The sequence below is a fragment of the Eptesicus fuscus genome, chromosome 24 (genome assembly GCF_027574615.1).
Source record: "Eptesicus fuscus isolate TK198812 chromosome 24, DD_ASM_mEF_20220401, whole genome shotgun sequence".
NCBI lineage: Eukaryota > Metazoa > Chordata > Mammalia > Chiroptera > Vespertilionidae > Eptesicus > Eptesicus fuscus.
Genome location: NC_072496.1, coordinates 484250 through 511395, shown reverse-complemented (window position 1 = coordinate 511395; position 27146 = coordinate 484250). Strand labels below are relative to the sequence as shown.

The 27146-nt window shown below is 62.7% G+C and overlaps 2 protein-coding genes across 2 annotated transcripts in view; one reads left to right on the top strand and one right to left on the bottom strand.

Moving 5' to 3' along the window:
• Positions 1-18510, top strand: part of LGR6 (leucine rich repeat containing G protein-coupled receptor 6) — a 43550-nt gene extending 25040 nt beyond the window's left edge. Inside the window, exons 5-18 of the mRNA XM_054712995.1 lie at positions 2176-2391; positions 4968-5039; positions 7979-8047; positions 9133-9204; positions 9380-9451; positions 10064-10132; positions 10329-10400; positions 11709-11774; positions 12767-12838; positions 13116-13187; positions 13548-13673; positions 14070-14239; positions 16275-16343; positions 17105-18510. Coding sequence (XP_054568970.1) covers positions 2176-2391; positions 4968-5039; positions 7979-8047; positions 9133-9204; positions 9380-9451; positions 10064-10132; positions 10329-10400; positions 11709-11774; positions 12767-12838; positions 13116-13187; positions 13548-13673; positions 14070-14239; positions 16275-16343; positions 17105-18363 — 2476 coding nt within the window. The 3' untranslated portion in view covers positions 18364-18510. The remainder of the gene's footprint in view (positions 1-2175; positions 2392-4967; positions 5040-7978; positions 8048-9132; positions 9205-9379; positions 9452-10063; positions 10133-10328; positions 10401-11708; positions 11775-12766; positions 12839-13115; positions 13188-13547; positions 13674-14069; positions 14240-16274; positions 16344-17104) is intronic.
• Positions 18511-22821: 4311 nt separating this feature from the next.
• UBE2T (ubiquitin conjugating enzyme E2 T) lies at positions 22822-26504 on the bottom strand. The gene is made up of 6 exons (XM_008159991.3): positions 26323-26504; positions 25194-25263; positions 24746-24851; positions 24571-24669; positions 24353-24433; positions 22822-23048 (listed from the first exon to the last, which is right to left on the bottom strand). Exons 1-6 carry the CDS (start codon positions 26429-26431, stop codon positions 22926-22928), a joined length of 588 nt encoding a protein of 195 aa, XP_008158213.2. The 5' UTR covers positions 26432-26504; the 3' UTR covers positions 22822-22925.
• Positions 26505-27146: the final 642 nt, after the last annotated feature.

The following is a 27146-nucleotide window of genomic DNA, read 5'->3' as shown; positions in this document are numbered from 1 at the left end:
GTCCTCAGGGGAGGCTCAGGCAGGCTCCACACAGAGCCTCTCCTGTGCCCGCCAGTGGGCAATTACTTTCTAAACACGAGGGAGGGTGCTCAGGTGTCACCCTTTGATGTGCGGAGAGCAAGGGCCCTCCTGCCTGCCAGGCGGGCGCTGGCTCATCCGTCAATGCCTGGCAGGTGGAGGGAGGGGGCTGGGCCTCCCCAGGAGCCCCTTTGTTTCCACGTCCCACCTTGGATCTATTGAAAGGCTGACGGAGAGGGGAGGGATCCCATCAGGTGGCATCAACCAGAACCGACATGCCCGGCCGGCCCAGGTGGCTCTGTGGTTGAGCGTCGACCCGTGAACCAGGAGGTCACGGGTTCGATTCCCGGTCGGGGCCCATGCCCGGGTTGTGGGCTCGATCCCCAGTAGGGGGCGTGCAGGAGGCAGCCGGTCTATGATTCTCACTCACCATGGATGCTTCTCCCTCTCCTTTCCTCTCTGAAATCAAGAACAAACGCACTGACGAAACTCGGGGGGGGGGGCAGTGTTGCTGGGGCGCTCGGCTGCCCCGCTCAGTCAGCGGGAACACAACGGTTAAGGAGGCTCCATCCACCTGCACCCCTCACCCCACCTGACCCCCGGAAGGGAAGCGTGGGGTCTCGTCAGCCACCGCCTCTCTGTCGCCCAGGAGAGCTCGGGTTCCAGAGTTTTCGTGTTCGGACCCTGTGAGGGCCTGGCTCTGGGCTCCTGGTGTGTAGAGAGCGACTAGGATCCAAGGGAGGGGACCCCGATGTCCGGCCCAAGCTGTTCACTGGACCTCGGCCAGCGACAGAGTAGGGGCAGCATCCTCCCCTGGGGGGGGGGGCCCTGGGGGGCCGTCCCCATGGCCCTGCTAGGGGGGCCGAGGCTGAGGGACACCTCCTCCCAAGTGGACGTGAGCGGGAGGGAACGGAACACCGGACTCAAAGCCAACCACCTTCTTTTTTTTTTTAAAGAAATATATTTTATTGATTTCAGAGAGGAAGGGAGGGGGAGAGAGAGAGAGACATCCGTGATGAGAGGGAATCATGGATCGGCTGCCTCCTGCACGCCCCACTACTGGGGATCGAGCCCGCAACCCGGGCATGTGCCCTGACCGGGAATCGAACCCTGACCTCCTGGTTCCTAGGTCGACGCTCCACCACGGAGCCACGCCGGCCGGGCTGGCCAGACCTTCCGACCACCTGATCCTGGGGACTTGGAGGGTCAGGGCCACAGCCCTGCCAGCCTCATCCTCAGCCCTGGGTGGGGGTGTGGGGGCGCAGGGTGGCCCTCGTGGTGAGGGTGGGCTGGTTCCCGGAGCCCAGGCGAGCCCCGACCGGCCCGCGAGGCCCCTGCTCACCTGCCGTGTTAGCACAGGTCAGGACGCGCGAGCGTCGCAGCGTCGCAGCCAGCCAGGGAGCCCAGGCCCACGTGGGGAGGGGAGGGGAGGGGAGGGGAGGGCTGCGGGGGGTTGACTTGGTTCCAGGGCTTAATTGGTGTAATTGCTCTCCGCTTCCTGCCAAACCCCGTCCGTCTGGGCGGCTGCCCACCTGCGGGCGGGAGCGGCTCCCCAAGGCCTCCAGTCCCACGTGGAGGATTCCGAGGCCCCTCCAGCTCCCGCCCCGCCCGCCCTGGAGGACCAGGGACCCCGGGGCAGCCTGAACCCCAGCTCCAGTGTGTGGGGGAGCTCCTTCAGGGAGCACCCCATCCTGCCAGGGGCAGGGAGAGAGTGGGAGGGGCGTCTAGAGCCAGGCTGCAGACTCTGGGGTCCACACGGTTCCGGGGTCCTTGGGGGAAGCAGGGGATGTCCCTCGGGGGGTGGGGGGGGGGTGAGAGAGCAGGTCCATTTGCTTGGGGAGCCCAGTCACAGGAATTCCTCCTTGGGTGCAGGGTTGTGGAGCCTTCGGGCCTTTGGGGGTGAAGGCTGGGGCTTCCACGACTTAGGGGCCCCCGTGGGGGAACCCCACCTTGGGGCAAGGCCTCCTCACAGGCCAGCGCGTCTGGGCCCCGCGGCACCAGCTGCAGAGGGCCCAGCCCAGGTGCCCGGACCGGGACTCGAACCCTGACCTCCCGGTTCATAGGTTGGTGCTCAGCCGCTGGGCCGCGCCGGGCGGGGCTCGGTCTGCGTCGCGCCCTGACGGCCCCTCCCTCCCCGTCCTCCCTCCCTCCCTCCAGGCGCCTGGATGCCAACCTCATCGCCCTGGTCCCCGAGAGGAGCTTCGAGGGGCTGTCCTGCCTCCGCCACCTGTGGCTGGACGACAACGCGCTGGCCGAGGTCCCCGTGCGGGCCCTCAACCGCCTCCCCGCCCTGCAGGCCATGACCCTGGCCCTCAACCGCATCCGCCACGTCCCCGACTACGCCTTCCAGAACCTGAGCAGCCTCGTGGTGCTGTGCGTGCCTCCCCCAACGTGCGCGGGGCCGCCCGGGGATCCCCCCCCACCCCCCGCCCCTGTTCACTCCAGGGCCTGACAGCTGGGCTTTTCCGCCTCCGCTGGCCGCCAAGCCTTCTGCTCTGGGTCCCCTTCGTGAAAACGAGGGGGGATCGTGCCCTGCTGACCCCACGCACCCTGCTGACCCCACGCACCCTGCTGACCCCACACACCCTGCTGACCCCACGCCCGGGGTTGCCCTGAGGCCCGATGACATCAGAGCTAGAGAAAGGCCCTCAGGACAGAGACCGTGAGAAGACACCAGAGCAAAGCTATTATTTTCTTTCTTTTTTTTTAAAATAAATATTTATTGGTGTCAGAGAGGAAGGGAGAGGGAGAGAGAGCTAGAAACATCGATGATGAGAGAGAATCATGGACCGGCTGCCTCCTGTACGCCCCCTACTGGGGATCGAGCCCACAACCCAGGCACATGCCCCTGGCCGGAATCGAACCCGGGACCCTTCAGTCCGCAGGCCGACGCTCTATCCACTGAGCCACACCAGTTAGGGCTCTTTTCTTTTTTTTTTTTTTTAAATAAATATTTATTGATGTCAGAGAGAAAGGGAGAGGGAGAGAGAGCTAGAAACATCGATGATGAGAGAGAATCACGGACCGGCTGCCTCCTGCACGCCCCCTACTGGGGATCGAGCCTGCAACCCGGGCCTGTGCCCCGACAGGGAATTGAACTGTGACCTCCTGGTTCAAAGGCCGACGCTCAACCACGGAGCCACGCCGGCCGGGCTGGGCTCCCCCGTGCGGATATATTAACGGCACCTTGTGTGTGGGCATGTAAGTCAAGGGTGTCTTTTTTTTCTTTTTAATTATTATTATTATTATTTTGTTAATCCTCACCTGAGGTTATCTTTCCATTGATTTTTTTTTTCTTTTTAGAGAGAGAGTGAAGGGAGGGGGAGAGACAGAGAAAGAGAAACATCGATGTGAGAGAGACACATCTATTGGTTGCCTCCTGCCTGTGCCCCGACCGGGGCCGGGGGTCCAGCCTGCAAATGAGCTACGTGCCCTGGACCGGAATCGAACCTGGGACCCTTCCGTCTGCAGGCGGATGCTCTATCCACTGAGCCACACCCGCTGGGCCGAGGGTGTCCATCATGGTCACCGCCTCTGACAGCCAGGGATGCAGCCGTTGGCCTGGCACTGGGTGGGTGGGACGCGTTCCCCTCTCCCAGGCCTAGAGGAGCAGAGAGAAGCCATGGGCGACTAACCAGAACCCAGCCTGCAGGGTGATTCCCTGGGAGGAGGCACCCCTGGCAGGACCTGGGGCCTGGGTTACCTCTGCCTTCCTCCCTCCCTCCCTCCCTCCCTTCCTTCCTTCCTTCCTTCCTTCCTTCCTTCCTTCCTTCCTTCCTTCCTTCCCGGCTCGGCCTGCGGGTACAAATTAGCTCCCAGCTAATTGCTGCGAGGGAGTGGTGAGTTCACTGGGTAATGACTGAGGGCTCCCAGGTTCCGTGGAATAGCTTGGGGGGGGGGAGGGGCCACACCCATCGCTGGGGAACAGGTGCGTCCGGGAACCCTGCTCGGCGGCAACGGTGCCCCCTGCCTTTGGGAACCTGGCGGGATGTGTTGCATTCTTTGACCGGGGAGCCGCGGGACCTGGACGGGCATCCTCAGGGGCCATGCCCGGGGGCCAGGCGGCCAGGTGTCCATCCCAGGAGGCGGGGGGACTTGCAGAGGGCGAGCAGAGCAGGTGTTAGAGTCCAGCTGCAGGGCTACATCCCCAGGGAGGGGGCCACGTGGCCGGGGAGTAGGTATCATAGACACTAAGGCCCAGCCAGTGTGGCTCAGTGGTCGAGCTATGAACCAGGAGGTCAGGGTTCGATTCCCAGTCAGGGCACAGGCCCGGGTTGCAGGCTCGATCCCCAGTGTGGGGCGTGCAGGAGGCAGCCGATCCATGATTCTCTGATCATGGACGTTTCCAGCTCTCTCTCCCTCTCCTTTCCTCTCTGGAATCAATAAAAATATGTTTTTTAAAAATAGACACTCTGTAAAGTCCTCCCTGACTGCTCAGGGCTCACCGGTCCCCCCCCCCGCCCCCCCACCGCTGAGCTCGACGGCAGCACCCCAGCTGTAACAGAACACTTAGCCCTTAATTACATGCTGTCTGCAGCGGGGGGCTGTTGGTTCCCATCCGTGTGCCGGGCCACTGCGTCATGCCGGCTGGGTCCTGGGGAGCCTCAGACCAGAGCCCCCTCGGCCCCTGCCGATCAGGCCTCTCTGAGAAGGTAGTGGGAGCCCGCGGCCGCCGCGGCCGGACGCTCCTCTCCAGTGAAAACGGGGCAGCCCGGGGTCCTATCTGGCCCCATCGCTGCCCTGGCTGGTTTGGCTCAGTGGATAGAGCATCGGCCTTGGAGACGGTGACTTCCGAAGTGGGGCTTCGCCAATCACTGTGTTCCTGGACCCGTGGGGTCATTCTGTCCACACGTCAGCCTCCTCCTCAAGCCGCCGTCTGCCCCTCCCCCCCCCACCCCCGGGCTCGGCGCTGTGGGCGCCCGGCTGACCCGTCTTTCCTTCCCATACAGGCATCTTCATAACAACCGCATCCAGCGTCTGGGGACCCACAGCTTCGAGGGCCTAAGCAGCCTGGAGACCCTGTGAGTGCGGGTTGTGGCCGAGCTCCGTCTGTGGTGTCCGGGGCGGAGGGGCGGGGCGGGGCGGGGGGCCGGGAGGAGGCTGGCCGAGGGGAGGCCAGCAGGCCTGGGACGCCGGCATCTGGCTGCGGCCTGCTCCCCGCACGCCTCTCCCTGGCGCTGTCTCTCGCGCGTCACCCCGAGGAATGGCTCCTCCTCCTCAGGCCGGTGGAAGGTGGCCGCCCGGGGCTCAGGGGGGCCCTGAGAGGGGGGCCCAGGACCCCTGCCGGCAGAGACCCCACCGAAATAGCGAAACGTCCAGAACCAGGGGGACCGCAGGGAGAAGCTAGGACTGGGATGTTCCACTGGGGCCGTGGTCGGCAAACGGCGGCTCGCGAGCCACACGCGGCTCTTGGGCCCCTGGAGTGTGGCTCTTCCACAGAACACCACGGCCCGGGCGAGTCTATGTTGAAGAAGTGGCGTTAGAAGAAGTTTACGTTTAAAAAATGTGGCTCTCCGAAGAAATGTCAGTCGTTGTGCTGCTGATGTTTGGCTCTGTGGACGAATGAGTTTGCCGACCACTGCCCTGGGGAATGGGAGGCTCGGGCGTGCGTCTGGGGCCGACGCCAGGGGAGTCTGACATCCGCGTGAGGGTGGCGATGACGAGGAGGGGGCCGCCGGTTCCGCTTTGCCCAGGCATCTGACCGGTAGGTGGTCCGCAGGGAGACGGCCCCTCGGTGCCCGGCCGGCTCACACAACGCCCCCACGCCGCTGGCTCTTCAAAAGCCGTGCTGCTCACACGTGTGTCCTGGAATTCTGCGAAGGTGCCCTGACTGGGAATTGAACTGTGACCTCCTGGTTCATAGGTCGGGCTCCACCCTTTGCCCCGGAGTCCGCCAGGCACCGCGGGCCAGGCCAGCTGCATGGCCGCCTGGGGCCCAGCTGGAGGCGGTGCCGGGGGGGGGGGTGTGGAGGAGGACCCGGGGCGCCAGGTGTCCGTCAGCCAATGAGGATGGGAAGGGCTCCAGGTACCAGGGGCGCGGCCTGTTCTGTGGCCCCCCCCCCCCCCCCCCGCATATGCCACACGAGCCCGGGATGGACCCCGGGACCCTCCGGTCCGCAGAGCGCCCTTCCTGAGTGAGGGGCTCCCGAGCTCGGGGCCCGGCCGTCCTCCGCCGTCGAGTCTGGTGCGAACCGTGCAGGCCTGCTCCCTGCTCCGCGCCAGGTGTGTGGGGACCCCGTGTCCCCTCCGCCGCCTCTGGGAGACGCCAGGGCTGTGGGCGGAGTCGGCCGCCAGTGCCGCAGACCAGGAGCGCAGCCAGCTCACCCGCCCGCCCGCCCACCCACCCGGGTGTGGGCCACTGGCACTGCCGGGAAGCTGGAGGGGGCACATGGGGTGGGGACGGGGGGGGGGGGGTGGTTGGCTCCGCTAAAGCCAGCCGCAGCCATTGCCTCACTCGGGGCACGCTGCCCGCTTCTTTCTCAATTAGCCACCGGCAGGCTGCGCAGGGCGCTTGGCGAGGTGGGTGCCGGCTTCACTCATAGAGCCGCCCAGCGCCCAGCGCCCACCTGCCTTTGATGTGCAGGGTGCGGGGCTGCCCACAAAGCCTGCACCCGCTTCCGGGCCGGGAGGCCAAGATAAGGGGCGAGCCCTGGCCGGTGTGGCTCAGTGGGTAGAGCGTCGGCCTGCAGACCGAAGGGTCCCGGGTTCGATTCCGGCCAGGGGCACGTGCCTGGGTTGCGGGCTCGATCCCCAGTGGGGGGCGTGCAGGAGGCAGCCGATCCATGATTCTCTCTCATCATGGATGTTTCTCTCTCTCCCTCTCCCTTCCTCTCTGAAATCAATAAAATGTATTTTTTAAAAAAAGATAAGGGGCGAGGAAAGTCCCTCCTCCCCCCGCCCCGTCGACAGAGCGTCGGACAGCTGCGGGGTGAAGGCAGCTCTTCCTGCCGCCGCCCCGTGACCTTGGTCACGTCCTGTGAGTCGGCTTTCTAACCCGCCAGGTTCTAGGAATAGCGCTGCCCTGGCTGGTGTGGCTCAGTGGACAGAGCGTCGGCCTGGGGACTGAAGGGTCCCGGGTTCGATTCCCAGTCAGGGCACATGCCCGGAGTGCGGGCTTGATCCCCAGTGTGGGGCGTGCAGGAGGCAGCCGGTCCATGATTCTCTCTCATCATGGAGGTTTCTCTCTCTCTCTCCCTCTCCCTTCCTCTCTGAAATCAATAAAAAAAAAAAGGCATAAAAGAAAAAAAAGGGATGGTGTTGGCCTCACCAGGGGCTGTGTGGACCCCATGAGAGCTGTGTGGACCCCATGAGAGCTGTGTGGACCCCATGAGAGCTGTGTGGACCCCATGAGAGCTGTGTGGGACCTTGCCCTGCACCCCTCCTCTCTCCCAGCCTCTCCCCTCTGTCCCAGCCCCTCCTTGGCCGGCCGTCTCAATCACACCCCCTTTTCCCCTCCTCCAGGGATCCGTTCTCCTTCCAGCTTTTGATCTCCAATTAAAAAGGGGCGCGTGTGTTCTTTGTACCCCGTCCCCGGAGCACTGGCCGGGAGCCTGCAGGGGCGGCCAGATGTGGAGGGCGGGGCGGGGCACGAAAGCGGGGCGTCCGACCTGTTCATCGTGGTGTCACTGGCGCGCTTTGCCGCGCGGCTGTTACTGTCGAGCTTTCCGTGTGAGCCGCTTGCTGGCAGCGTGTCTCTCCCTCGGGCCACGAATCTCTGCCACCCGGGCCTCCCTCATCTCCACGGAGGGGGAGTCGAACCCCCGCCAGCCCGGCTGCGGCCTGGCCCCTCTATGGAGGGGGCGTGACCTGCGGAGGAGAGGGCCAGGTGCGGGCAGGCGCACGCAAGGTCACACCTGTCCCAGCGTTGACCCCTGCATCCCACCCCCGGAGCCACGCGTGTTGCTGAGGCCTGGCCTGCCTGCCCGCCCGCGCCCCTGACCTCGACCCTGCTCCCTTCCAGGGATCTGAACCACAACGACCTGCGGGAGTTCCCTGTGGCCATCCGGACGCTGGGCCGGCTGCAGGAGCTGTGAGTACCTCCGCCGGGTCCTGGTCTCCCAGGGCGGGGGCGTTTAGGACGGGAGAACGGATAGGGAACTGACCCCCGGGCAGAGAGAGGGCCCCGCAGGAGTGAACGGGACCAGCCGACAGGCCCTGAGGTGGGCAGTACCTTTTATTTTTGTTGCGTTTTTTAAAAAATATATATATTTTATTGATTTTTTTACAGAGAGGAAGGAAGAGGGATAGAGAGTTAGAAACATCGATGGGAGAGAAACATCGATCAGCTGCCTCCTGCACACCCCCCACTGGGGATGTGCCCACAACCAAGGTACATGCCCTTGACCTGGAATCGAACCCGGGACCCTTCAGTCCGCAGGCCGACGCTCTATCCACTGAGCCACACCGGTCAGGGCTGTTGCTGTTGTTAATCCTCACCCAAGGATATTTTCCCATTGATTTTTATTTTTATTTAATACATTTTATTGATTTCAGAGAGGAAGGAAGAGAGAGAGAGAGATAGAAACATCCATGATGAGAGAATCATGGATCGGCTGCCTCCTGCACGCTCCCCACTGGGGATCGAGCCCACAACCCAGGCATGTGCCGTTGGCCGGAATCGAACCCGGGACCCTTCAGTCCGCAGGCCGACGCTCTATCCACTGAGCCACACCGGCCAGGGCAGTGGTTCTCAACCTTCCTAATGCCGCGGCCCTTTAATACCGTTCCTCATGTGGTGGTGACCCCCAACCATAACATTATTTTCGTTGCTACTTCATAACCGTAATTTTGCTTCTGTGAATGAATCGTCATGTAAATACCTGTGTTTTCCGATGGCCTTAGGCGACCCCTGGGAAAGGGTCGTTTGACCCCCAAAGGGGTCGCGACCCACAGGTTGAGAACCGCTGAGCTAGGGTTTCCCGTTGATTTTTAGAGAGAGTGGGAGAGAGGAGGAGAGAGAGAGAGAGGGAGAGAAACTCTGATGGGAGAGAGACGCACCGATGGGTCGCCTCCTGCACACGCCGTTGCTGCGCTGGCCTCTGTCTCCGGCCCCATCGGGAAGCTGCGTGGAGTCCCCCGTGTCTCCGTGTCCTCACTGACCATCTTGTCTTCCAGCGGTTTCCATGACAACAACATCAAGGCCATCCCCGAGAAGGCCTTCATGGGGAACCCCCTGCTGCAGACCATGTGAGTCCCGACTTCCCCGGTGTCGGGGGGTGAGGGGGGCTGGGGAAGCGGGACTATGGGAGGGGTGCCTGACCTGACCCCCCCGGGGGGCTCTCCCCGGGGCTCCATGGGGAGAAGGAAGCAGAGAGCTGCCGTGGTGCTGGCTGAATGAATTCCATGCTGGGGTCTTTTCTAGACACTTCTATGACAACCCGATCCAGTCCGTGGGGCGGTCGGCCTTCCAGTACCTGCCGAAGCTGCACACGCTGTACGTGGGCCCCCTTCCCTCGGTCCCCGCGGCCCCCGCCCTCCCCCCGCCAGGCTCAGGCCGCGGCTGCACCAACAAGCTCCCTCCTCCTCCCGTGGCTTCTTCCCGGATCCTGAACGGGCGAACAGGGCCCTCTCCACAGCCAGGGACCTGGGCCGGCCTCTTTCCGTTTCTATATTTTTTTATTGATTTCAGAGAGGAAGGGGGAGAGAGAGAGAGAGAGAGAGAAACATCCATGATGAGAGAGGATCACGGATCGGCTGCCTCCTGCACGCCCCACACTGGGGATCGAGCCCAAAATCCCGGGCAGGTACCCTGAGTGGGAATCGCACTGTGACCTCCTGGTTCATAGGTCAGTGCTCAACCCCTGAGCCACACCGGCCAGGCGGGCCTGTGTTTGGCGTGCTGGCACCCGGATGTCGAGTTGCCGGCTCCATCTGGGCCTCATGGCTGCGTGGACCTTGCTCAGCCATGCCTGGCCTCCACCAGGGCCGGGGAGCTGGGCCGATGGAGGGGTGCTGGGGGAGAGCAGGGGTCTGTGGGGAGACCCGGGGGCTGGGAGTGGCGTGGGCACGCTCTGGCCCCATCCTCAGAGCTGCTGGCTGTTTCCAGGTCCCTGAACGGAGCCACCGACATCCAGGAGTTCCCGGACCTCAAAGGCACCACCAGCCTGGAGACCCTGTGAGTGGCTGGTTCTCTGGCCTGTGCCCCCTCCCGCTCCCGCCCCCGACTGACCACCCCCAGCAGCCCCTGCCCCCCTCCTTCCCCACCCTCCCTCCCCCACCTCCCCCAAGGCACGGGCCGGGGGTGACCGGGGCTCGGTTCCCAGGGCGCCCCCGTCTGCTTTTCCACCTGCTCCGTCTCTGCTCCCCTGCAGGACCCTGACCCGCGCGGGCATCCGGCGGCTCCCGCCTGGGATGTGCCAGCAGCTGCCCAGGCTCCGAGTCCTGTGAGTGGCCCACGCGCTCCCCACGGCCCCGCCTGGTGCTCTGGGTCCCATGGGCTGCAGAGGCCCCATCCTGCTTTGTCCCACTCGGTCACCTCTCTCCCTGCTGCTGCTGAGGGACGGGCCTGAGAGGGACTGGGCTACCCTCTCCTGTTCAAGTCTTGGAGCCAGGCCTGGCTGTGACCCCAGCTCTGCCACCAGCCACACCTCAGAGCTTCGCTTTCCTCATCCGCAGAATGTGGATACAGTGTGGGGGTTGGGAAAACATGAGTAAAGCACCTGGCGCATAGTAGGTGCTCAATACGGGCCACATGGTAGGTGCTCAATCTAGCACATAGTAGGTGCTCAATGCAGGCCACATAGTAGGTGCTCAATCTAGCAGATAGTAGGTGCTCAATACAGGCCACATAGTAGGTGCTCAATACAGGCCACATAGTAGGTGCTCGATCTAGCACATAGTAGGTGCTCAATACAGGCCACATAGTAGGTGCTCAATATGGGCCACATGGTAGTTGCTCAATCTAGCACATAGTAGGTGTTCAATATGGGCCACATAGTAGGTGCTCAATCTAGCACATAGTAGGTGCTCAATCTAGCACATAGTAGGTGCTCAATACAGGCCACATAGTAGGTGCTCAATCTAGCACATAGTAGGTGCTCAATACAGGCCACATAGTAGGTGCTCGATCTAGCACATAGTAGGTGCTCAATACAGGCCACATAGTAGGTGCTCAATCTAGCACATAGTAGGTGCTCCATATAGCATATAGTAGGTGCTCCATATAGCACATATAGGTGTTCAATACAGCACATAGTCAGTGCTCAATCTAGCACATAGTAGGTGCTCAAAACAGGGCTTTATTACTCTAATTCACACAAGACAACCCTTCCGGAACCATGGAGGTACTTAAGTGGCCTAGGAAGCAGTCAAGGGGAGTGTTCCTTCCCCCCTCCCCCATCGGTGCCTCAGTTTCCTCCTGTGTAAGGTAAAGGGGTCAGATAGTCCATAGGGACACCGGCCCTGTCATGCACACATACGGTGGCAGCAGGTGCTGTTCACGGGGCTGGCACTGACCAGCTGGCCCGGTAATCCCTTGCCCCCCCTCTCTGCCCTCTCTCTCTGCTGGGAAAAGTGGGGCTCCGCGAGGGATGCAGACGCGTCGACTGAGGACGGGGCTCTGGTGTGACATGTATCGGCAGCCACGTCCTGTTGGGTCCACGCGGCCTCGGCTGCCGGACAGGGAAGTGGGGCCCTGGCCAGAGCGGCTCCCCTGGCCCGACGTGACCCTGCCCTGGCCTCTCTCTCCCCAGGGAACTGTCTCATAACCGGATCGAGGAGCTGCCCAGCCTGCAGAGGTGTCAGAAGCTGGAGGAGATGTGAGTGGGGTCGGGGGGCGGGACGAAGGCACGGGAGCCGATCCTGGCCGGCCTGTGGGGAGGGCTCTGCCCGCTGAGCCTCCTTGGCGGGCGTGGAACCCGGGGGTGAGGGCTGGGAGCTGGGCGGAGGCCTGACAGCAGCGGGCGGGCCCAGGAGCCGGTGCCTGAAGGAGTCCCTGAGGGTCAAGGGCAACACGGGCAGGTGGTGGTGACGGGGTCAGGGCCGCGTCGGGCCGGACGAGGGAAGTGTCGGGACCGGGAGAGCCCACCTTTCAGAGCACGGTCGGTCGTTTTCCAAGCACTCACGTGTGCATACGTGTGCCCGTGCACACTCACACACGCACGCCCACGGGAGGAGACCTGGGCTCCCCGCTGACGGGCACAGGTTCTCTTGGCCCAGCCCTGCTCCCGGGCCGGCGGGGCCTCCTGAGCCTCCTGTGTCTGTCCCCGCTGCTCCGAAGGGCGATCGATGCCTTGGGGGCCCAGGTAGGGGTGTCAGGGTCTGACCCATTTGTCCAGGTGCCCAAGGAGGAGTTGTCTTCAGGGCCAAGGCCCCGAGTCCCCGGGTCCCCTGGTGCCTCCCTGCAGACAGCCAGTCGCCTGAGCCACTGCCGGGCGGGGGGCCGGTCACAGCCCCGCGCCCCAGGGCTGGGCGGAGCTCTGGTGCTGGCCCGGGGTCTGGAGGACCCACGGGGCGAGGTCAGCTGGGCGGGGAGCCACGCCCGGTGGGAACCCTGCAGACTGACTCCCTTTCGGGCCACAGGGACCCCGTTGTGGCTTTGTCTGCTGACCCACTTCCCCGAGGCCACCGGATCCCTTCCGTGCTTCTGACGTCCGAGGGCCCGGGGCCCTCTCTTTCCGAGCTGGGAGAAGCGGGGGGCCTCGGGCTCTCCTCTCTTCTGCCCAGTGCACGGGAAGGTGGGAGTGGGGTGTGTGTGGAGTGGAACCAGGATCTGAGCCCACTGGTCACTCAGCCGGTCTTGCTGCCCTAGAGGCCTCCAGCACAACCGCATCTGGGAGGTCAGAGCCGACACCTTCCACCAGCTGAGCTCCCTGCGGGCCCTGTGAGTACCCGCAGCTCAGGGGGCGGGCGGAGGGGGGTGCAGAGGGCCTGGGGGGGGGGGGAGGCCAAGCTGAGCTCCCTGCCACATGTCCAGGGGGTACCTGAAGGGGCTACTCTGAAGCCAGGCAGCCCTTTTCTGAGGCCACAGGCAGGTGGGGGGCCAGGCTGACGTTCCCTTCCCTCCAGGGGGCAGCTCAGACGGGGGGCAAGTGCGGGGGAACCGGGAGTCCTCCCCGTGGGCCTGTCGGGACCCTCTGTCACACCCTCTCTGCCTGTAGGGACCTGAGCTGGAACGCCATCCGCTCCATCCACCCCGAGGCCTTCGCCACCCTGCGCTCCCTGGTCAAGCTGTGAGTGCCCCTGTGGCCCCCTCCGGGGTGCTGCAGACCAGAGGGGACCGCAGGGCCCCCCCCCCCACCCGCCCCATGCAGAGCGGGGGCCTGCATGGGTGGTGACCACACATCCCCGGGGCCCGGGCTCCGGCCTCGTCAATCACTGTGACGGACAGTCCGTTTGACAGACCTCGGGGCCTCATACACACAGGGCGTGGGTCCCAGGCTCTGGGAGGGCCTCTGTGGATGCTCGGCAGCATTTCGGCAGCCTCGGTCCCGCCCCGCCCCTGCCCGGCCCCGCCAGGGCCCCGATCTTGACCCTGCCCCTGTGCAGCCCCCGACCCTGCCCCCCACCCACCCGCCCGTCCACTGTCCTAGGGACCTGACGGACAACCAGCTGACCACGCTGCCCCTGGCCGGGCTCGGGGGCCTGAAGCATCTCAAGCTCAAGGGGAACCCGGCTCTGTCTCAGGCCTTCTCCAAGGACAGCTTCCCAAAGCTGAGGTGAGACCTGGCTCCCCCCGCCCCGCCCCCCGCCCCGAGGGCCGGAGGAGGCCACAGGAAGAGCGCTGTGGCCGAGACTGAGTGGGTGTGGGGGCTGCTGGCTGGGAGGGGACCAGGGTGCCTGAGTGCTGTGTGACCTTGGGTGCCCTGCTCCCCTCTCTGAGCCTGCTGGGGGCCGAAGGTCATTCTCAAGGTGAATGAGGAGCAGACTGGAATGTGCTCCGAGCCCTTCAGAGGCGGGAGCCAGGCCGCAGACCCTCACAGGAAGCCGGGAGGGAGGCCGCCCGCACCGGAACCAGGGCGGGGGGGCTTTGGGGTCGAAGGGCAGACTCTGGGTGCTGGTGCCTGGGTGGGGACCCCATTCCTGAGGCAGCCGCGTCCCTCCCCCGCCCCCAGGATCCTGGAGGTGCCGTATGCCTATCAGTGCTGTGCCTACGGCGGCGGCGGCGTCTGTGCCGGCTTCTTCAAGGCCTCCGGGCAGTGGGACGGGGACGTCTTTCACCTCGAGGACGAGGAGACGCCGAAGGGGCCGCTGGGCCTTCTTGCCGGACAAGCCGAGAGCCACTGTGAGTGCGTGGCGGGGGCAGCGGGGGTGTCCGGGGTGTGGAGGCCAGAGTTGGGCAGGCCACTGGGGTCTCCGGGAGCCCATCCCCCTCCCCCCGCACCGTGTGCCAGAGCCCCTCCCCAGGAGGGTGAGCGCCATTCCCTGGGAGGGGAAGCCCAGCAGCTGCTGGCCCGGCAGGCACCCGGCTTCCCCGGACGTCCCGGACGGGCGGCTGCCTCGGGACACTCCCTCGGGGGCTGGAAGGAGGAATGGAAACTTTCCTTCCTCCTCAAGGTGAACGTTCCGCCAGGCCTCAGTCTGGGAGAACCGCCGGGCGTCGGATGTGGGCTGCCTGCAGGTACCGGGAGCTGGGGCCAGGCCCGCTTCCTGTGGGAGCCGACGCCAGGGCGGCCGGGGCTTCAGCCAGCCTCCGTGTCCTCCTCAATTTCCTCCGAGTTTGCAGAGCGGTTGCTCAACACCTTGGCAGGGATGTTCCCGGCCTCAGACCCCGTGGGCTTCGGCCCTTGTATTTCATTCACGCATTTTTCTTTCTTTCTTTTTTTAAATATATTTTATTGATTTTTTACAGAGAGGAAGGGAGAGGGAGAGAGAGTTAGAAACGTCGATGAGAGAGAAACATCCATCAGCTGCCTCCTGTGCGCCCCCTACTGGGGATGTGCCTGCAACCAAGGTACGCGCCCTTGACCGGAATCGAACCCGGGACCCTTCAGTCCGCAGGCTGATGCTCTATCCACTGAGCCACACCGGTTAGGGCGACGCATTTTTCATTTCAACGTGTGGCCCAGCTCCATCCCGGAGAGCGTGGCGGGCGGGCGGGCGGGCGGAGAGGTGGAGAGAGAAGGAAATGCCAGGGCTCGGGCACGCGGCAGCCTCCGCCCAGGGAATCTGGAGACTCTCCCGAGGAGGTGTTTGCCCTCCACGTGGGGCGGAGAGATCTCACAGGAAGCACACGCAGGGACAGGTGGGGACAGACGGAGCCACCTGTCCGTCCCCTGTAGGCGCTGGCCCTCCCCTGTACGCTGTGCCGGAGTCCCGGCTGCGAGCGTTCTAAAAGGTTTTAGATCCTCATTTCAAAATGCCTCTAGAATCTGTGGACCCCGAGATGTCCGCTCGTCCCCACAACACGGGCTGGAGTTGGCCCGCCCCTGGTTCAGAAACTTGGTAACAGCAAATAAGAAAAAAAAAAAAAGTCCGTTTGTTTCAAACCTGTTACAGGATTTCTGTTTACCTTTCTGGTCCTATTGTCTCTAACTGACAGATTTCGAGGTGGAAGGATGGTTGAAGATGAGCTAGTCCTGCCCTGGCCAGTTTGGCTCAGTGGGTAGAGCGTCGGCCTGCGGGCGGAAGGGTCCTGGGTTCGATTCCCATCAAGGGCATGTACCTCGGTTGCCGGCTCCGGGACCTGGTCTGGGGAGCATGTGGGAAGCAACCCATCGACGTGTCTCTCCCTGTCCACTCGCTGTGCTGGGTCGCTTCTCTGAACATGATCGAGCTCATGTCTCTGTCTTTTTTTTTTTCTTTTTTTAATCTGTTTTTATTGATTTCAGAGAGGCAGGGAGAGGGAGACAGAAACATCCATGACGAGAGAGAATCATGGATCGGCTGCCTCCTGCACGCCCCCACACGGTGGGGATTGAGCGCGCAGCCCAGGCATGTGCCCTGACCGGGAATCGAACCCTGACCTCCTGGTCCGTAGGTCGACGCTCGACCACGGAGCCACGCCGGCCGGCCTCACGTCTCTGTCTTAGGAAGATGTCCTTCTTCATGCCCAGTGGACAGGGACAGGGAGTGGCCGTGCCGGGCTGGCCCCCTGGTGACCAGATCTCACCCTCAGGCTGACCCCTCCCCTGCCTCCAGGCAGCACCCGGGGGGCCCCGGCCGTCTGGGGAGCACACAGCTGAGTTACAGGAAGAGCAGGTCCCTATCAAGAGCCAACCACGCGGATAGTCCACACACGGGTCCCACCCAGGGCTCGCACCCCGGGGCGGCCATCCCACCCAGGGGCAGCCCCGAGCCACTGTCTGGTGTCCCCCCAGATGACCTGGACCTGGACGAGATGGAGGACACGAAGCCACACCCCCGTGTGCAGTGCAGCCCGGTTCCAGGTGAGGGCGGCCCCAGGTGCGGGGAGAGGGGAGGACACAGGGTCAGCAGGGTGTGTCTGTGGCCGCCTCCTGGGGAGGTCAGCCTCTTGGGGTGATTCCTGGGGAAGAAGCTGGGGGCGGGGGGAGGGATATGGGGGAGTCAGAGAAACCTTTACAAACCAGCCAGTTAGAGGTTCCACATGCCCCTCCCTCTGCGGCTCGGGGCCCCTTCCCTCCCCGCCTCCCCCAGGGATGAAATCGCTCCTGCCCACAGCTGCCCACAGCTGCCCTCAGCGCTCCGTGACTGCAGTGCGCCCTCTGGTGGCCGCCTGGGCAGGCGCGCCAACACAGAGGAGGAAGCAGGCACTGTGTTTTAGGGACCTGGACAGAAATGTCACCTCCGAAAAGCAATCATCCGCAGGCGAAAGAGCACGATTCTTTTTTAAAATAATTTTTAAAAATTTTATTTCTGAGAGGAAGAAATAGGGAGAGAGAGAGAGAGAAACATGAATGAGAGAGAACCATGGATCAGCTGCCTCCTGCACGCCCCGCACTGGGGATGGAGCCCCCAACCCGGGCATGTGCCCTGATGGGAATTGAACCGTGACCTCCTGGTTCATAGGTCAACACCCAACCACGGAGCCACACCGGCCGGGCTTATTATGAGCTTCTATTCTGTGTGTGTCCACCAGCTCCCATAGGGCTTCCCGAGGCCAGGTCGGCCTGCCTGGCCCCGTCCCCAGGACCCTGGCCCAGAGCTGATGCCCGCCCTCTCTCCACAGGCCCCTTCAAGCCCTGCGAGCACCTCTTTGAGAGCTGGGGCGTCCGCCTGGCCGTGTGGGCCATCGTCCTGCTGTCCCTGCCCTGCAACGGACTGGTGATGCTCAGCGTGTTCGCGGGCGGGCCGGGCCCCCTGCCCCCGGTCAAGTTCGTGGTGGGGGCCCTGGCAGGCGCCAACGCCCTGACTGGCATCTCCTGGGGCCTCCTGGCCTCCGTGGACGCCCTGACCTTCGGCCGGTTCGCCGCGTACGGGGCCCGCTGGGAGTCGGGGCCGGGCTGCCGGGCCACGGGCTTCCTGGCCGTGCTGGGGTCCGAGGCCGCGGTGCTGCTGTTGACCCTGGCCGCCGTGCAGAGCGGCGTCTCGGCGGCCCGCGTCCGGGCCCACGGGAAGGCGCCCGCCCCGGGCGGCGTGCGGGCAGGGGCGCTGGGCTGCCTGGCGCTGGCGGGGCTGACCGCGGCCCTGCCCCTGGCCTCGGTGGGCGAGTACGGGGCCTCCCCGCTCTGCCTGCCCTACGCGCCCCCTGAGGGCCGGCCGGCCGCCCTGGGCTTCGCCGTGGCCCTGGTGATGCTGAACTCCCTCTGCTTCCTGGTGGTGACGGGCGCCTACATCCGGCTGTACTGCGCCCTGCCGCGGGGCGAGCCGGAGGCCGCGTGGGACTGCGCCCTCGGGCGGCACGTGGCCCGGCTCATCCTCGCCGACGGGCTGCTGCACTGCCCCGTGGCCTTCCTCAGCGTGGCCTCCGGGCTCGGCCTGGTCCCCGTCACCCCCGAGGCCGTCAAGTCCGTGCTGCTGCTGGTGCTGCCGCTGCCCGCCTGCCTCAACCCCCTGCTCTACCTGCTCCTCACCCCGCACTCCCGCGAGGACCTGGGGCGTCTCTGGCCCTGCGCGGGCGCTGCCCCGGGCGCCCTGGCCTCCGCCGCGGCCGGCCACCTGGAGAAGAGCTCCTGCGACTCCACGCAGGCCCTGGTGGCCTTCTCCGACGTGGATCTCGTTCCGGAAGCTTCCGAGGCTGGGCGGCCCCCGGGGCCGGAGACCTATGGCTTCCTCACGGGCACCCTCGTCTCCTGCCCACAGCCAGAGAGCCCCAGGCCAGAGGGCAGCCACTTGGTGGAGCCAGAGGGAACCCACTTTGGGAACCAGCAAACCCCCGTGGACGGAGAGCGGCCGCTGAGGGCAGAGGGGGCCACGTCGGGCGGCGGGGGCGTGGCGGCGGGCAGGGGCATCCAGCCCTCAGGCTCAGCCTTTGCCTCCCACGTATAAATGGCCCCGCCCTCCTGGTCTCTGCCTCCTCCTCCCCTCCCCTCCGTGAGCGATGGCGGTTTGTAAAATAAATTCAGCCCGCACGCAGCCGCGTGGTCCGCGGGAGGGTGGCCCAGGCCCTGGCTCCCCGGTCTCCTGCGGCCGTCACCAGCGTGTGCTGCGTGGCTGGTTTCCTTCGGGCCGCTTCCCGGTCACATCGGAGGCTGTGGAGCAGCGATCTGGAAGTTGGGGTGCTGAGCGGGCCCCGGGTCTGGGCCCTGATGGAGGAAGGTCTACAAGGGAACGCGGAGGCAGCTGGGCATCCCCCCTTGTGGCTCACGTGTGGACCCAACCCGTGTTCTGTGTCTCTCGGACCTGGACGTGTGCCGTGCCGACGCGGGTGGGAAGACGTGCCGCGTGGCGTCCTTCCTCAGAGGGTCACCGTCCGTGTCGGTCAGGGCGGGCTCTGCCGCCCGCGTCTCACCGGTTCCCACGTGGTTTGACCACGGGTTTCGTTGGCCTGGTTGGCTTTCGTGGAATACCTGACGGCGTCTCAGAGGATTCAGCACCCGTGTCTCCCAGGGCCTCGTCTCTGCCCGCCCCAACCCCCACCCAGGGACTCCACGGGATGGCGACTCCACAGGATGCCACCGTCCGTGAGGGCTCTGACCCACGGCGCCTGAATTTGGTGCTGATTTGAAGACTGTGGATGAATGGAGCTTGGAGCTCCGGGACCTCCTTCCCAGGAAGAACGAAAGGTCACGAGATGTACCGGTTAATAATGCAGATTGACCCTCTACCGGTTAATAATGCGGATTTTGTCATCAACGAAAACACGATAATTTCAAGAGAAACATCACAAGTGCTTTGTTCAAAGTAATGTCCATCGCTAGCTACACATTTCCCCCATCTTTCAGGTAATTGTGGGTACCGTCCCAACAGAACTTTTCTTGTTTTGAGGCAGACCATTCAGAGACCCCATTGTCCACTCCTCCGTACGTTTTGAAGGGCTGCTCAGAAAGTGCGTGTGCCGTCGATCGGAACAAGGGGTCATCTGAAGGAGCAATACAACAAAACAGCACACATATCACGTCGCATGTATATCAACATACGTGTGACTCCATCTATTGAGAAAAAAATCCGCATTATTCACTGGTACACCTTGTAAGGATCGGAGGCGGGGCTGAGGCGCCTGAGTGACACATGCCCGAGGTCCCCTCCATCCCTCCTGGCTCACCTCTAACTACCTCTGCTCTGGGGCGGCCGCGTCTCCCCCCAGCACCCCCGTCACTCACTCCTGGTCCCAGCCCCCCTCCCCAGCCGCTGTGTGAAGTGTGAGAATGGTCGCGATGTAAATATTCGGGCTCTTCTGTACAATAAAGCGAGTGAAGTCCGTGGGTGTCCCTGCGCGTCCGTCTCCGGGCACCTGGGTGTGCCCAGGTGGCAGCCGTGACCTAAAAGCCCAGGCCGGTCCCCCCACCTGCAGCCCCTTGAGGTGCATTCCCGTCAGGTGCTCCGGAGGCCGGAGGGCGGGGCTCCCCGGAGGAGGAGCACCCAGGCCTGAGCCGGAGATGAGAGAGTCGGAGCTGAGGCCTGGGAGGCCTGGAACCCCACGGCTCCCCGCTGGCGACCCGGGTCCTGGGGTGCAGTTGGGGTGAGTGACCCTGCCATGCAGAGAGCCACCGTTCTAAGTAAGTCGGCCTTTTCTCCGTCCTTTGCTCCTGTTGGCTCTGTCTGGGTTTATTCACAACGGCTGCTGAGCGGACGGCACGCGAGCTGGGCACCCCCCCCCCCCCCCCCCTCGCCCCCGCCCGCCCCGGCGTCTCGGGTTCCTCCAGCCCCTCCTTGCCGCCCTGGTCCTCCCCGTCCCAGCCTGGGTTCCTCTGGATGTCTCCCAGGTGATGTCCTGGGAGACTGCGTGCCACCCCGGCCGACCGGCTTCCTTCTCCACCCCCTAGGCCCGTGGTCGGCAAACTGCGGCTCGCGAGCCACAGGCGGCTCTTTGGCCCCTTGAGTGTGGCTCTTCCACAACACACCACGGCCTGGGCGAGTCTGTTTTGAAGAAGTGGCGTTAGAAGAAGTTTAAGTTTAAAAAATGTGGCTCTCCAAAGAAATGTCAATCGTCGGGCTGTTGATATTTGGCTCTGTGGACGAATGAGTTTGCCGACCACGGCCCTAGGCCAACCACAGACCCGCGGTCAGTTGAGGTCGACCACTCTCGGGCCAGGTCCTGTCCTGGTCCACGGGACTCAGTGGGACCGAACTCTGTGTCCGTGCTCAATTCATTTCTTTCGGGGGGGAAATAATTACATTAACATACCTAAATACCTCCTTGAAGATCAGCTTCTGTCTGAACCAAGCCCCTGTGACACCCTCACACACCAGGCCGTGCCACGCCCCTGCACCTGTCCTTTCTCTTTTTATGTATGTGTATTTTTATTGATGTCAGAGGAAGGAAGAGGGAGGGAGAGAGAAACATCCATGATGAGAGAGAATCCTGGACCGGCTGCCTCCTGCACGCCCCCTACTGGGATGGAGCCCGCAACCCGGGCATGTGCCCTGACGGGGAATCACACCGTGACCTCCTGGTTCATAGGTCGAGGCTCAACCACCGGCTGGGCCGCAGGACTTCTTCGAGGTGGAGTTGTGAGGTCCTGGTTGAGGATGCGGGTATGGGAGGAAGGGTCCCCTGTCACCCCCGATGGACACTGAGAGTTGGAGAGAGGCGGGGGAGCTCTGGGGGGCATGGCAGGAGCTGGGGGCGACTTCCTGAGAAGTGAGGGCCTAGGGGAGGGTGTTGGTTCTGGGCATAGCGGCTCGGTGCCCATCACCCCAGCCTCCCCCGGCTCACGGCAGCCCTGAGCTGCAGCCAGCCCGCCTGGGGGGGCAGGTTCTGAAGCCACAGCCCCCTCTCCTCCCGCCATGGCCTCCCCCAGGCTGCCCGGACCTAAACAAGGCAACCTGGGCAGGGGAGGGGGGCACACGGATGCAAAAACACACTCCGGCTGGAAAAGGAGCTTTATTTGTCCGCGTTGAATTCCCGCGGTGGCCGGAGAATAAATAGCCCGCCCGCCCGCCCGCCTCAGCTCTGGCTGCCCACGCGGTGGGTGGTAACGTGGGATCTGGTTTAGATGCTTTTGGGGAGCGGCCGGGAGGAGGGGAGGGGGCGCAGGGGAGGGAGCTTGGAATGTGCAGTGTTTACAGGATCCGTCACGGGTGCCGTCGCTCAGCTCGCCCGTCCCGGGGACCCGGCGCACAGTGAGAGGCCGTCCCTGTCCTGTCTGTTCCGTCTGTCCCCCGACGGAGCGATGGGGACCAGCCCACGTGGGCTCCCCCATCCTGGGAGGGGGTGCGGCTTTGGCACCCAGCTGTTCTGAGCAGGACTCGCCTGGCAATGGAGCGAGGGACAGAAAGGGATGGTAAAAATCCCAATATGTGTACGACTGTTTAATCAATCCACGTCTGATTTCACCACTGTATTCTTTTTTCCTTTAAAATATCTGGAGCATTCTCAGAAAGTTGTTTGTGATGTGTCTTTAGGGGGTTGGTTAAAACGTAGCACATCATCTATTCATTATTATATAGCACAGGGTCATGTTTTATTTTATTTTTAACATATTTTTATTGATTTCAGAGAGGATGGGCGAGGGAGAGAGAAACATCAATGACCCAATCAGCGATCGGCTGCCTCCTGCACGCCCCCTGTTGGGGATCGAGCCCACAATTGGGGTATGTGCCCTTGACCGGAATCGACCCGGGACCCTTGGGTCCACAGGCCAATGCTCTATCCACTGAGCCAAACCGGCCAGGGCCTCGCCATTGCCTTCTAAACCACTAGCATACAACTTGGCACAGAGCAGGTGTTCAATCAATATTCGTGGAACGAATGGTTTCACCACGGCAATTCTGACCGGCTGTGTAGTTCACAAAAATTGAAAGCTGCTAAAATGAACCAAAGCGCATTGTTACCTTACGCCCACGTTAAGACTTCTGAGCCCCAGAACCCCTGGAGGCCGTGGAACTGTCTGTCGCTGCTCCTGTACATCTATGCCAGGCGTCCTCAAACTACGGCCCGCGGGCCACATGCGGGTGTTTTTGCCGTTTTGTTTTTTTTACTTCAAAATAAGATATGTGCAGTGTGCATAGGAATTTGTCCCTAGTTTTTTTTTAAACTAGAGTCTGGCCCTCCAACCGTCTGAGGGACAGTGAACTGGCCCCCTGTTTAAAAAGTTTGAGGACCCCTGATCTATGCCAACCATCCTGGGTCCCTGGGGTGTGGGCGAGTTGGCAAAACACAGGACAACACCCCCGGCTATCGGGCCATCCTCGGGCCAGCTTGCTCCCAGACACGCGTCCCGGATAAACACGCTCGACGTGAAACGATTATTTATTTTTCAGGTTTAAAAGGTTTCCAAATGCATAGGCACTCGTGGAATAAAACAAACGCCACTTAGAGGATCTGTGTAGGGCAGGAAATATAAATAAATATAAACGACGTCTGTTTGACGAGATGCAGAAACGATCGTGCCGTCCCGTGCAGAGAACATGGGGGACAGGCGGGCAAGCTGGACCGGGCCCGGGCCCTAGACGCCATCGCAGAACCTCTTTCCCGGGCCTCCCGGCGGCCCCGCCTTCCTTTTCTGTGCCGTGCCGTGTGCTCCTGCATCGCCGGCCGCAGGCGGCTTCCCCGGCACCTCCTCGTCCCCCTGCGGAGGGAAACGCAAGGTTCACCCCAGAGCCCTATGACGTCACCCCGAGTGCCTCTTGGCTGCCTCCTGCACATGCTATTCCCTCCACCGGCATCTTCCGCAACCTCTGTATGTTTTCATTCTTCCTTTTTTTTTTTTTAAATCCTCACCCGAGGGTATTTTTTCCGTTGGGTTTTTAGAGAGAGTGGAAGGGAAGGGGAGAGACACAGAGAGGGAAAAACATGGATGTGAGAGAGAGACACATCAATGGGTTGTCTCCTGCACGGGCCCCTGACCAGGGCTGGGATCAAGCCTGCGACCGAGGTCCATGCCCTTGATGGGGACCAAACCTGGGACCCTTCAGTCCACGGGCCGACGCTCTATCCACTGAGCCAAACCGGCCCTTTATTTTTTTAATTTATTTTTTTATTGATTTCAGAGAGGAAGGGAGAGGGAGAGAGAGATAGAAACATCAATGATGAGAGAGAATCACTGATTGGCTGCCTCCTGCACGCCCTCTACTGGGGATCGAGCCCACAACTCAGGCATATACCCTTGACCGGAATCGAACCCGAGACCCTTCAGTCCCCAGGCCGAAGCTCTATCCACTGAGCCAAGCTAGCTAGGGCTTTTTTTTTTTTTTTTTTTAAATATATTTTTATTTATTTCAGAGAGGAAGGAGAAGGGGGAGAGAGAAGAGAGAGAGAGAGAGAGAGAGAGAGAGAGAAACATCAATGATGAGAATCATTGATTGGCTGCCTCCCACAGGCCTCACACTGGGGATCAAGCCTGCAACCCAGGCACATGCCCTTGAGCAGAATCGAACCTGGGACCCTTCAGTCCGCAGGGTGACGCTCTATCCACGGAGCCACGCCGGCCGGGCTAAATCTTTACTTCTTCCCACGGGTAACACCGCTACTTAGAACCTGGGGAAGTTTTCCTGCTCCCGAGAATGGTCCCACAGGAAAGTCCACTTCCCCTCCCTCCTGCACCCTCTCCCCTTGCCGCTTCCTGCAACAGTCCCTCCTTGGGGTTAAAACGAAATCTTAGGGAAAAGAATCTGAGCCCCCTCTCGTCCATCTGTGCTGCCGCCCAGGATGAGTCCCCCCGCGGCTGCCTGCCCTCTAGGGACGTCAGTGGGTGACAGCTGCTGAGAGAAACCTCTTGCTGAGTCATCGGTCAGAAGGCTGCGAGAGGAGAAGCCGCCCACTGTTCTAGAGCGCGGTCCAGTACAAGCGTGGTGAAGGCACAGCCGCACGCGCCGAACGCAGACCCCCGTGAGGGACTGACCGCGGCAGAGCACCAGGGCCGCCCAAACACACCTGTTTCTGTCTCGCGTGCTGCTCTGTCCACTGCCTGGCGTTGCTGAGGAAGACGGGCTTGTTGTACTTGAACTCCGAGGACTGAGACCGAACCAGAGGAAGGAGTGAGTGGAGGGAGACAGGACCCGCCGAGGTGGGTTCCGTCAGGGCTCAGCCACCTCGCTGACGGGGCCCGGGGTCCCGAGAGGAGACGGGGAGACGACGACGAGGACACTTACGATGTCGGCCATGAGCGGGTCGTCCGGGTTGGGCTCTGCCATGAGCAGCTGGATGGAAGCCAGCACCGTGGCGATGCTGAGCGACGGCCGCCAGGCGCCCTGCGCACACAGAGGCGGCGGCTTCGTGACCCGGAGCCGCGGGAGACGGAGGCGCCCGCCCTCCCGCTCCACTCACCTTGGGCGGCAACTTGAGGATATCCAGGCAGATCCTCCCGGCCGAGTCGATGTTGGGGTGATAGATGGGAGTCAGAAACCGGATCTGGGGAGGCTCAAATGGGTACCTTGGAAAGCGGCGGACAACGGAGACAGTTTATTAAGACGCTGCCTCTCAGCACATCGCAAACAGCTTCCTGGGGAAGACAGCCTTCGAGAGGCAAACCTGTCCCCGCCCCCCCACTACATGTTTATGATGGAAATTTACAAACGACAGAAAGGAGAAATGACAGCATCTAGACACGCGTATACCCACCACCCGGACCAGCCCGCTTCACCCTCTAAATCCTTCACACACAGTCACGGTTAGACGAGGATTAAGATCCAGGCCCTCTACCCATGCCCCGCCCTGCCCGCCGCCCCAGTCGCTGGGCTTCATCCCATAGGTTTAGGATCTGACCCGCACTAACCTCTCAGGAATGCTCACTTCCAGCGTGAACACGCCTTTCTCATAAGGCGTGTTGGCCCCTCCTATTATTTCTTAAAAGGAAATGGAAAAAAACCGTTCAGAGGCGGTTGGATGATCTGAATCAGCACCCCACGTGGACCGGTGAAGCCTGTGGCCGTGGCGAGGAGCCGGGTCGAGGACCGGCATGCTCTCTGGGCTTTCACCTCTCCGCACACAATGCGCCATGTACCCCAAAAGTGTCACCCTAAGGAGGCCCAGAAGGTCAAAAGGCGGAAGCCCCGGCCCGGTGGCTCCGCTGGTTGGAGCGTCGTCCTGTACGGCAAAAGGTTGTGGGTTCCATGCCCGCTCAGGGCACATACCTAGGTTGCTGGTCGGGGGCACACAGGAGGCAACCGATCATTGCTTCTCTCTCTTTCCCTTCCTCTCTCTCAAAATCGACAAACATATCCTCGGGTAAGGGTTAAATAATAATAATAATAATAATAATAATGATAATAAAAAAGCGGAAAAGGCTGAGCACAGATCCCCTATGACCTGCAGACTGGCCTTGAGCGGCCTGAGAATTCCAATCGTTCTGTCACTGTCTGGCCTCCCAGGTATTTGAGATGCTGATCTTTGGTCTCAACAACTGCTTCAGAGCGGATGCCCGGACCTTGGCTACAAAGCAGCAAAAGGTATAATAAAGGGCAAAGGAGAAAATGGGCAGCAAACCTTGGATAAACGTAAACAAGGTAGGTAGTCCTAACCCGTTTGGCTCAGTGGATAGAGTGTTGGCTTACAGACTGAAGGGTCCCAGGTTCGATTCCGGTCAAGGGCATGTGCCTTGGTTGCAGGTACATCCCCAGTAGGGGGTGTGCAGGAGGCAGCTGATTGATGTTTCTCTCTCATCTATGTTTCTAACTTTCTATCCCTCTCCCTTCCTCTCTGTAAAAAAAATCAATAAAATATATATTTTAAAAAAAAACAACAAAAAAAAAACAAGGTAGGTAGGAAGATGGTGGGCCCTCTGACATCGAGGCCGTCCCCCACGTGAGCAGAAGGGAAAATGTTCGCATCTCAGCGCGGCCCCGCAACAGGGTGGGGGGGGGGGGCGTGGGGGGGGGGCCACCTCCCCACGACGGGACACCTACGCGCTCGCAGGTCACCCATCTGGTCCGTGTCTTGCCAGCAGGTGATGCCGGGAGGCGGCTCAGTGGCCAACAGGCTCAGCTCTCTCTTCAGCCGGGACGCCCTCTGCATGACCCCCTCGTCCGTCCGGGGAGCCCTGCTCCGTTCACTCCACCACGTGAAGAGCTGGCGAGGAGAAAAGCGGGGACGACATTGCCACAGCTGCCATCAGTGCCAAGCGCAGGTGCAGGTGACACCGGGACGCGCTGCACAGGCGGAGGCGCGGGTGGGGGCGCGCTCTCGAACGGAGGCCCGCCCCCCGCGCGTGTTCGCACCGGCGGGAGTCAGCACCCGGCCCGCCGCCACGCCCCCCGCCCCGGCCCGCCTTCCCGCCCCGGCCCGCCTCCCCGCCGGCGCTCCCGGGCGGGTCCCCGCCTAGTTAAGTGGCTTCTCGGCCCGCAGCGCAGCCCCCAGGGGCGCGGGGCCCGAGCCGGCGCATCGGTCCGCCCGACCGCCCCACCTCCCGACAGGCCGACCGCCCCGACCCCGAAGGCCCCTCCCTGGAGAGAACCCCCACGTCACGCAAGAGCAGGACGCCCCCAGAGCCACCCGGGCCCCCGCCGCGACCCGACCCCGGCCCCTCGCCTTCGCGCACGGACCAGCCTTGCACTCGCCCGCCGGTCCGCCGCCACCGCGCATGCGCCAGCCGAAGGTGGGCGTCGCCCCGCCTCCCGCCCGGCGCGGGTCGCGATTGGTCCGCAGCAAGGCGGGGGAGACGAGCGCCGCCGCCCATTGGCCCGCGCGCTGAGCTCGCGCGGGTTCAACTGGGAGCGCGCGAGGCTGCGAG

What these genes read in the sequence shown, in the direction of transcription:
- UBE2T (XM_008159991.3), bottom strand. Translation starts at nt 26,431, where the DNA reads ATGCAGAGGGCGTCCCGGCTGAAGAGAGAGCTGAGCCTGTTGGCCACT. An exon ending in GATGGGTGACCTGCGAGCGC is followed by an intron (nt 25,264 to 26,322) that starts GTAGGTGTCCCG and finishes TTTCCTTTTAAG; the next exon opens with AAATAATAGGAGGGGCCAAC. An exon ending in ACCCGCTCATGGCCGACATC is followed by an intron (nt 24,434 to 24,570) that starts GTAAGTGTCCTC and finishes GTTCGGTCTCAG; the next exon opens with TCCTCGGAGTTCAAGTACAA.